The sequence below is a fragment of the Sceloporus occidentalis genome, unplaced genomic scaffold, assembly GCF_023333645.1.
Source record: "Sceloporus occidentalis isolate IW3139 unplaced genomic scaffold, rSceOcc1.0.p SCAF_234, whole genome shotgun sequence".
Taxonomy (NCBI): Eukaryota; Metazoa; Chordata; class Lepidosauria; order Squamata; family Phrynosomatidae; genus Sceloporus; species Sceloporus occidentalis.
Genome location: NW_028317214.1, coordinates 302,471 through 313,159, shown reverse-complemented (window position 1 = coordinate 313,159; position 10,689 = coordinate 302,471). Strand labels below are relative to the sequence as shown.

Here is a 10,689-nt window from a genome sequence, read left to right as displayed (position 1 = left end):
TAATTATTACCGTTAATAATTAGGGATGTAATTATTGTCAATAGTAATAGTATACTAAACTACTAATTTCTTGTTACATATATATATATATGTTTTTTATAATGCATGTGTTTTTCTTGTCAATCACCAAAACTCTGCTGGTTTCCTAAATGATACATTTAACAGTTTTATACACTGAATAAAATCATGGAATATTAAAATATGTAATTTACACTACCCTTCAAAAGTTGAAAATGTCCTTGTTTTTGAAAGAAAAGTACATTTTGTCCATTAAAATGGATCAGAAATACAGTGTAGACATTGTAAATGTAGCTAGGAAAGTCTGATTTTTAATGGAATATCTTCATAGGCATACAGAGGACCTTTATCACTCCCATCACTCCTTTGTTCCAATGGCACGTTGTGTCATCTAATCCAAGCTTAGCTTTAAAAGGCTAATTGATCATTAGAAAACCATTCTGCAATTATGTTAGCACAGCTAGAAATGTCCTTGTTTTCCATGAAAACAGTTAATTGACCCTAACCTTTTGAATGTTAGTCTATATGGTTGAAAAACACATAGACCTTTCATTGGTTTTGATCTCCATCTCACCCACCTACCCAACACAGAATTAAACAGTACTTTCTAGACAAAAGAGCCGTGGGTTGGGAAACAGGCATACTTTTTGGGGTTTTTATAGGGTTTCCTAGGAAAAACAATTTAAACATGGAATTGCAGAGACCGACTACCCCAAAACATAAACTAACCTTGAAAGTCAAGTTAATAACTAACTGCCTAGATAGCAAAACTTTCATCTCCGCTGAACCTTTTTTTTCTTTTAAGGTGGCAATAAGAGTGATAAGGTTAGAATACTTGCCCATGTTGTAGCCTCTCCATAGAGCAATCATCACATATGCATTGCCACTTTTTAAGACAGCTCAGATGCTGCTTCACAACAAAACCATCCCAGATGAGCCACAGACTCATAGAACTGAGGGACCATCTTTTTTTCCCATGCGTTAAAGACTCAGACCTTACTAAGTTCTTAGTGTTGTCTTAGATTCAAGATATATCTGGATGTTTAATTTCCTTTTATAGTTTTAACCTCAGTTGATCCATCCTGAACAAGTAGGTTAGACCCAGTTGTAGAGGAAAAAGATAAAACTACAAAATCCATTACTATTCATTTGGCCGCATTGATTGGCCATACTTTAGTGGGCCTTCAGTCTGATATTTTAAGTTTTACATTTGAATTTCAGAAATATAGGACACCCCAAGGGATTTTAGTCAAGGTCATCCACTCTTGATAGAGAACAGCACTAGGTAGAGTGCCACTGGTATTATTATTATTATTATTAATATTATATTATTTGTGCTGCCAAAGAAAGCAGGGAAAATACTGTTAATCAAAGACAGTCATTAACACAGAAGAGCAAAGTATCTCACAACCTCCCATTCAATACCACACAGCCTCCCACTTGCATAACTCGCTCCCAGAAATTTAAGACATTTCATTAAAAGTCCCTTACTTTGAACCAGATGTCTCCAAAACTATAGTATTCCTTTAAAACAAAACACAAGCTATGAGTAGTATTAGTAACTCAAATTAATGTTACTAGCTGTAACAATTTCACTAACTGGTGTTAAATAGAATAAGTCATCAATAGATATTATCTATTTTTCCATCGCTGTCCCTCAACATCATAACAACTTAAGTTGAGTTTTATGTAGTAGCCTTTACTTAACATAACAAATGTGACAATTGTGTGAGGAACCAATGTGACTTGGTATTGTTTGGTGGCAACGTCCAAATGTTTTGTTTTACAAAGTAAAGAAACCCAATCTGTCTTCTGAACACGTCAAAAAAGTATTGATCCCTACTGCTCTCTTAGTTGGCTTCATCCTTTTCTACTATGTAACTACTGAATACTGGATTGTTTTCCCCATTCATTTTATTTAATTAGTTTTATTCTACATACATTATCTCCCTGATCATAAAACATGCAAAATAAATTGTGGTTTCTAGGGGTGATTTTCTATAGTGGCTTCGGCAGAAACTGAATCACGGTGTAAAGCAGCCTTAAGATGGATCTCTTTACAGTGCAACCATTAAACTGTTTAAGGGACTTTCCATAGCTTTTGAGCTAATGTCCTCAGAACAAGATTAGATGTTTATACATGTACACAGCCCTATAATCTTACGACAAGATGAGATTGAGAATGATCCTCTTCCATTTATTGAAACCCCCTAGTAGACCTGTTAATAGTTTCCTGACATTTCTGTACATTTTCCTGGAAAAAAATGATTGGCTCATGAGACAATTTAATATATTTTTTTTCTGAAAAATAATTCCTATTTAGCAAGAATATTTTATGCTTGCGGTTTGTAAAATTGTATATACACACTACATTTTTTCCTCTGTAGAACACAATAGCCCATTGATTTTTTAATTACTAAACATGAAGAAAAAAAAATCATACCACCCCTTTGTGCAGTTATTGTAAACTTGGCCTGAAATCTTGCATTCAGCATGCGATAGAACCTACAAGTTCCAACTCTAATTATTTCCATTAGATCTGCTAAATGATGAACATTTTATGGTTAGATATTAGATTTGTTAAAGATATTAGACCTAACAAGGAAAATTATTTTTTTCTATTAGTTGTCATCATTACACCTTTTTAGTGCATTTCTAGAATTGTGGATATATATATGGGGTGATATATGGGTTTTTACTGTGAATAGCCTCTAGGATGTACTTAAACACACCTTCCCTTCCCCTGATCATTGCACTTCTTTTGTGGTATAGCAGGATTAAACACTGTCCTCCCAATCCTCCTTCATGTTCCCCTTATTTGTGTTGGTCAGTTTTATTTTCAGTAGAAATACCTCGCTAAACGTTTTACTCGCTAAACGGTTGGCAGTTATCAAAACAAAGTAATCAGGGTGTTCATGCACGCTATTATCCAGCCTCTGGAAATGCGTACAACAAGTTAGGTGAAAATGGAAGGGCATATGATATCCAGAAATTCTATGCTACCTGCTATCAGCAGTGCTTTCAGGGAGATAACTATGCTAATATAAGAAGAGTATTTCATGTGATTAGGCGGTAGACGTCAATGACATCTGAACAACCTTCATAAATGGCTATATAAGGGAGTACAAAACTTGGCACAGGCCGCTTCTTGCATGTTTCATTTTTTTTGAACCGAAGAAAGGGTTCCATCACAGTTAGGAAAAAATGGCAACTTTCAATGAAAAGAAGACATGCAGCGAGCGCATGGAGAACTTTGGGCGCTTTGTATGGAATCCTGACACAGGGGAGCTGATGGGAAGAACCCTGATCAAGTGGGGTAGGTCTTTATGCAAAAACTAAAATTCTAAAGTATTTACTTAGATTAGTGATAGCGTTAGTATGTAATATTTTTTGGGTTATTTCTCTCTGTAACACAAGGAAGAACCTGAGAATAACACAGGTGCAAGAACTCCAAAAGTTAGTAGGAAATGGTCTTGCCACCTCTCATAACATTCTCTAAAGGTTTGCTTTCTGGGCCTATCTGGATGTATTTGTTTTAATGCCTATACGGTCAAATGTTACCTTTGTTAGGGATTATTATATGCTATATTTCTTAAAGTAAGGACATTTACAAAGTTGTGGTAAAATCAGGACTTCATGATTGTATTCTTTTTTTCACTTGGAGCATTTGAGTTCTTTTTGGAATTTAGATCTCAATAATTTAGGAGAGGTACTAAATCCTTCCATGTTTTATCTACTGCTGTCAGTATTCTGATTTGATTTTGAATCATTTTTTTGTATCTGGGCAGTAGTGGTGAAGTAATCATACATATCCAATGGCATGATGTAGCTTTCTAGTTGTAACTTGTGATCACTTTATTTTTCTTTACAGTGTACATAAGTCTTTACTATGTAGCCTTCTACATTGTTATGATTGGAATATTTGCACTCTCTATATATTCCCTGATGAAAACCCTGAGTCCGTATCATCCAGACTATCAAGATCGACTGAAGTCCCCAGGTAAGTAAGTAAAAAATAAAATAAAAAAAAAAATGGAAAATAAGGGGAAAACACTCCATTCTTAAGCATGTTATGATTGTCCGTAAACTTTTGCAAATTTCTTTAATTAATTGTTGCAGGACCATGAACTACTTTCACCAACTGTAAGCAAATTATGGAGGTTAAAACAGATACAATAGAGATAATAGAGATTAAATCCATGTTATATTCTAGGTGTGTTTTGTACAGAAGGAACTTCCAAATCTAGCTAGGATTTTCATAAGGAAAGTTAGCTTGCCTTACAGTTCTCACAGCATGGTACCAATAATGCTTCCACTTATAAATGGGGCTCATAACCCAATTCTGTACATTTTAAGCCCAATTGCAGTAATGAGTAGATTTCTTGAACTAACATAGCTTCAGTGAAGCAAATCAGGAGATATACTCCTGGCATGCTTTGCACCCTATTGCCTAATCATAAGTCTTGAACTTAAAGTAATAAGAACCTAAAATATATGCCAAAGTAGAGAGCACCTTGACTGATACATCATTTTAAAGCAGACTTGAATGGATGATGATGAATAGATGAATGGACTTTTACAGATTGATACTGTCAATTGTCTCACTTTTTTTACTTTACTCACTAGGATAAAGTCAAATGACAAATTTGGTTCTTTTTAGGTTTAAGACATCAATTTCTACCCTTGTTGGGTTACTTATTAGAGATTTCCAATGGCTTGTCTTCAGTCCCACATAATATTTAGCATAATTTAAGAAGTGAGATGACCACATTCAGGAAAAATGTATGTTTATTTAAAATGTACAGAATTTATCCGTATTCTGTTGACATATATGCCAGTGAGTAGGTTACAAAGACATTGCATGTGTGGCAATAGTAAAGCTGAATGTTAATGTTCACTAGTGATTTTTACTAAAACAATTGATGGGTGTTTTTTAAACCTGAAATGTACTTAAAAAAAAGCTCATTATAGTATCTACTCCCCCACCGAGGTTCTTGGGCAAAACTTTCTTGTATCTATTAGACTAGAGACAATTCTGCAACTTGGACTGACTGCCTTTTGCAACAACTCATGGAGAACCTTCAAAAATGCAACCGGTGCCAACAAGAATACTCTCTTGATCTGAACCTGTACAGAGTTATTTTGGGTTTAGTAGGAGAAATGAATGTTCCAGGGGATTCCTGGCACTATGAAACATTAATTTAGTAATGCCGGTCAAGGTCAATGTAAACGTCTGTAGTAGGAACCTTGATGCAATCAACACTTGACAAAAGGACCTTGAGATTAGACCAAAGGACAATTCCCCTGTTTGTTTATACAAGAGTGCATTGCGCATGTGTAATCAAATATCACAAGGTGTTAGGATTTTTATCAAAAGGTGGTTTGAAGTTTACAAAGTTACAAGTTCGGACAATATTATTATGTATTAGAAAAGATTATACAATTAGATTATTAGACTGAAATGTTGAAACCGTAGAAGAATTATTCTGCACAGGCTTTCTGTTTTATCGTTGCCTGTGGACAAAGGAGTGAACAGTTTATTAACTAGATGTAATACTTTGAGTTACTGTGGAAGTGGTCTTGTGACTTAAGGAAGTCATACTTCATTGAGAGTGTAGTAGATCAGTGAAACAACCTTAATCAGCATGCATGTAATAGGCATAAAACTCTGAATATAAGAGAAGAACGAGGGCTGAATAAGGTTTGAGGTTTTTTTACAGTGTGGGAAAAATAGGGCAGACTTTGGAGAAAGTAAGGACCAAATAAATAAGAGAGTGCTAGTGAGGAGCCTGTGGTTTTAGATGGAGGGAGGATGCTAATCCTCATTGTTTCTTTACACTTTAAACTTTTTCGTTTTTTTTATTTCATGAGACATTTGGTTTTGTGGCATGAATTTGGAAAATAAAATCCCTATTACTAGCTTTGATAGCTGTTTGTGTAAAACAAAACCTACATGTTTCATTTACAGGTGTGACTGTAAGACCAAATTCTCATGGGGATGATGGATTCCAAATCTTTTACAATATGACTGATAACACGTCGTACAACCTCACTGTATCCAACCTATGCCAGTTTCTCTCAGGTAAAAACACCTTCTTCACATCATTCGCAGGTGTTCATAAAGAAATGAAGCCAAAACGCTGGAACATCCATTCCTATCTATGACTATAATTCCTAAAATCCTCTGTTGTGGGGGTCTCTATGTCTGTACCTTAGTTCCATGACGCAGTTATGTTTGATTTTGGGTTAATTTTACTGAAGTAAGTCCTTCTAATGATAACTAAGTTTGAGAACCTCTGCTTTAATATATATATATATATATCACTGACGAGTGTAATCTGCACAGCTTTCCTTTCCCCTATTAATATTATGTAATTTTAGGTCCCATTAAATACCAGCTTTGCTTACAATTATTTTATTGGTATTGTTACACGCACTGGTACATCACTTTCCCTTTCATATGCATAGTAAATGTATTATCCTAAAAACCTTATGTGATTATAGGAACAAAAAATCATATGCTTTCTTTTTATTTGATTTTCCAACCCATCAGTATTGGGTAATTAGAATCCCATTCTTCACTTTACTTTCGACTATATAAGCTTAGATGATGCTATATTATCCAATAGCGAAAACACAAAAGCAATAGCTGATTTGCTTTGGAAATAAGAAAAGAGCATGTTAAAGGGGTATGTCAGCCTAAATCCAGTCATTCATTTATTCATTCATTTGTTCATTCATTCATTTAGAATATAATCTTGTGTCTGGAACCTCAATGAAAACACTGCTGCTTCAAAGGATTTTTTTTTCTCACCTTTTTTTCTCTCTTTAACATAGTGTCTATCTAGATCAGCTTCATTTTATGTTTATTTTTTTTCCTTTGATTCTATTGCAGTTTATAAGGCAGAAACACAAGAGAAGATGAACAAAAACTGTTCAAATAACACAGATATCGGGAACCTGCTGAATGCAAAGGGCCTCCCTAAGTACGCCTGTCAATTTACTACTGATATGCTTGGAAACTGCTCTTACAAAAATGACCCTACTTTTGGATTTGCATCTGGCCAGCCCTGTGTTTTTATAAAAATTAATAGGGTAAGATTTAACTGTTAAAACATTTGTAGACAAAAACAATTTTGTTGCATGAGATAGTGTGGAATACATGATCTGATCTCACAATGAGGAACAGATAGGGCGTTGATTTTGCGTGTGGACTTCTAGTAGGAAAGTTATTCAACATCAACAGGGCAGGATTAGAGAAGACGTGTGGCTCTAGCACTTTAAAACCAGACCACCAGTGATATTCATAAGCATTGTATTTAGCATAATAGGAGCAAAATGGATGAGAGGGTAACAGAGGCGTTTAACAATAGGTTTGTAGCACAAAGCATCAAAGTTAGAAGGGAACCGTTTTTATTAACTTGATGAAACACAAAAAGCTCATATAAAGAAGTATTGCCTTTATCAAGGAAGTATTAACGCCAGCTCCCACCTAGCAGTAACTGATATTCCTGCTACACAAGCTTCCCAACGAGGCTGCATCCTTGGCAGACCAGTTGGCAAACCTGACGTATTACTTAACTAGCCTGAAATGAAATAAAAAAAATATCAACATTTCTACGAGTTACTATCTTAGTTGCCTTACAAGCAAAGTACAAATGATTATTGTTCCAAATGTGAAACACAATAATGAATCACGATTATGTGTTTTATCTTGTTTTTAGATAATACATTTTGTCCCAGGAAACAATACAGCTCCCTATGTGAACTGCACCTCTGAGGTTAGTATAAAATCATTACAACTAGTGTATCTGCCCATCACTAAAATGATAGTTCTGCCTCCCCCTCCACAAGGGATCCCATCACGGCAGTACACCACGAGCCGCAGAGGTTCCCATCGTGCAAAGGGCATGTTAGTATGGACATTCTTGGCTTCATTGAGCAGGGCTTAAGGCTTAAGTTCCAATCATGTTATTTGAACATCTGAAAACCCACTCAGTGTGGTCACTTGTATATGTATAGAGACATGTATTTGGAAGTCACATTTGTGGAATGATATCATTTAATCTGGAAGGGTAGTAAAGATGTTTAAGAGTAAATACAGAACATTCAAACACCATGGTAGATATACTTGCATTTTATGCTACTTTGTCCTATGTAGTTAAAACTAATTTTCATATTTATGTTTGAACTGTTTTAAGTTGCTTCTACAGATTATCTGGTTTTGTGTTTTCTTGCCACAGGAAGGTGGTCTTGTTGAAGTGGAATATTACCCTCCTGGTGGAACCTTTGGCTTGCAGTATTTTCCCTACTATGGCAAGAAGGCCCAGGTACAACATTGACATCATAATAAAGGTTGAAAAGACAAGCCCTTCAAAGTCAACCCTGCTGTTGATCCAGAAGGGGGCAATAAAAAAGACATTGAATTGGAATTGTTCCTCAAAAAAGGAAAAATGTCTACTTGACTCCAAGAACGTTTATTTGATTTCCCACTCAATCAACAAGCTATAACTAATCTGTATAACACAAAGTTATATCCCTACATATATTTTTTCATTAAAAAAGTCTTTAAAGGCATTGATTGAATTTTATAGCATAATCGCTGTAAGTACAGTAATTTACTATATCCCTTTTCACTGAGGTATTCAATGTGTTCCTTGTTGATTGTTGAATTGACCATTGAATAAATGTGTTCTTTTTTTTTCCTAGCCGAACTACACAAACCCATTGGTGGCAGTGAAATTCCTTAATGTTCAAAAGAACAAAGAACTGGATGTTGTGTGCACAGTTGTTGGACAGGGGATCATCACCGATAATCCTCATGATCCCTATGAAGGCAAAGTCTCATTCAAGCTTAAGATAGAAAGTTGAGTTGCACTGTATATATACAAGATAAAGAAGCATTTGGATGGTAAGAATAGTGGGTTCTAAATGTTCTGACTTTACTTCAAATGTGTTTTATCCATTCATGGAGCCAGACTTGCCACATGTGAAAGTCATCAATATGAAGACGGATAAATAGCTATACTGTTCTCTCCATGGGAGGAACTTATTCTTTCTGGGCCATGCAGTAAACTAAAGCTGTCCAATGAACTCTCGACAGTTCGGTCATCTACCTAACTTGCAGAAAAATAGAAAGATGGTCCCTACCAGAATAATTATAAATTACATAAATAAGCAGACCCATTAGATAAGTCTTAGGAGCCTGTGACACAGAGGCAAACCAGCCGTTCATCAACCCTTTTATTGGGTCCTCAGAGGTTCCTTCTTCAGATAAACAGCATGACCATCTTTTTGGGGTTGGTCAAATTCAGCTAATAATGATTCAAAAAACTTTTCATTGTCTCCTGAAGCAACAAAGATTTTCAATCAAGTTTCCTTATGTTTAAAAAGTGAAATATTTTGGAAACATTAATAAGCATATCAAAAATGTTCTGCCCTAGTTAAGATACACACAAACCCTGTACCAAATGATTTTAGCACCCTTATGGATATTTCTTTTTATTATTAATGGAAACACTTAAAACCTCAGATGGGTTTTTAAAGTGTGAGCACAGATTACATAAAATGTTTATGATTTGCTGGTTATTCATTAGTTGGTGGTTTAGGCATTCTTCATATCCCCTGGACATTACAGTAAATGCTACATGATGAGTTTAACCAGCTAAATTCAAGAATGCTAGAAGCGTGCAGCTTAGCTATCCTCTTGTATCTGTCCATAATTCAATTAGAACAAACACCAAAAACTGCGCACTATCCCAAATCCCTATGTTTATTTAGACAAATGGAGGTTTTTAGTTTCACGCCAATGGCCATTTAAAGTGGAAGCTTTCCGCCACTTCACGGCAAACCCCTTAGGCGAGTCCTACACTGAACATTTCACCTTGCTACTTTGAGCTAAACGTAGAAATCTCTGAGACAGAGGGGGGTATTCTCTAAACTCCTACACATTTATTAGCCCTTAATAGGGATTTGGGATAGTGCGCAGGTAACTATTTTTCGGTGTTTGTTCTATGTCTTTGGGGCTGATGAATACTATAGCCGTTGCTGTCGCCCAAGAGTGATGGGAGTTTGAGCGCAGGGCTTTCTTCTGTGTGTTTATACTGTATTTCATAATTCAATTAGGTTAGAACACCAACGCTGTAGGTATATAATCTTAGCTGCATATATTTGACCATCATTAACAATCTCTCTTAATCCACAGACATATTGAAATGTTTAATAGTCCACCTACTAAAGAGTGCTGCTTGCTACTGTGTTTCTGCAAGACACTGAAAATCTATGGAGCCATCCTTCTACATGAAATGCTCACATTACAGATGTCACAGAAAGAAATCCCGTGGAAATATTTTTCTAATTCATACTGTTCCTTTACAGAGCAATTAGCACTGATATATATAGCCTATTGACATATTACATAAGTGGTATATTCAGATAACCGAAAATATAAAGTTGTTTTAGAGCCGTTCTTTTCAAATTCTTTGTTTCTGAATGTAAATCATTAGTGAAGTGGTCTGTATCTGTGCATGTTTTAGACTATGTCCCCCAAAAAGTAAATTGCAAATGTGTATTACAAGCATGAAGAAGCGATGATTTAACACAATAATAAAAATAAGTCCACCACCAAGGCAGTGCACAAGTATTGTGTAATGATTAACATAGAAATAAGTA

General features: G+C 35.4%; 1 protein-coding gene across 1 annotated transcript; it reads left to right on the top strand.

Annotated features, from left to right (window-relative positions):
* The first annotated feature begins 3,222 nt into the window (after positions 1–3,222).
* LOC149276549 (potassium-transporting ATPase subunit beta-like) lies at positions 3,223–8,889 on the top strand. The gene is made up of 7 exons (XM_089503518.1): positions 3,223–3,334; positions 3,890–4,018; positions 5,987–6,100; positions 6,914–7,113; positions 7,743–7,799; positions 8,262–8,348; positions 8,728–8,889. The coding sequence occupies exons 1-7, from the start codon at positions 3,223–3,225 to the stop codon at positions 8,887–8,889; spliced, it is 861 nt and encodes a 286-aa protein (XP_089359644.1).
* The last annotated feature ends 1,800 nt before the right edge of the window (positions 8,890–10,689 follow it).

Excerpts from the sequence above, each read along its gene's own strand:
- LOC149276549 (XM_089503518.1), top strand. The coding sequence starts at position 3,223 with ATGGCAACTTTCAATGAAAAGAAGACATGCAGCGAGCGCATGGAGAAC. Across the intron at positions 3,335-3,889 it reads AAGAACCCTGATCAAGTGGG|TGTACATAAGTCTTTACTAT; the intron begins GTAGGTCTTTAT and ends TTTTCTTTACAG. Across the intron at positions 7,114-7,742 it reads TTTTTATAAAAATTAATAGG|ATAATACATTTTGTCCCAGG; the intron begins GTAAGATTTAAC and ends TCTTGTTTTTAG.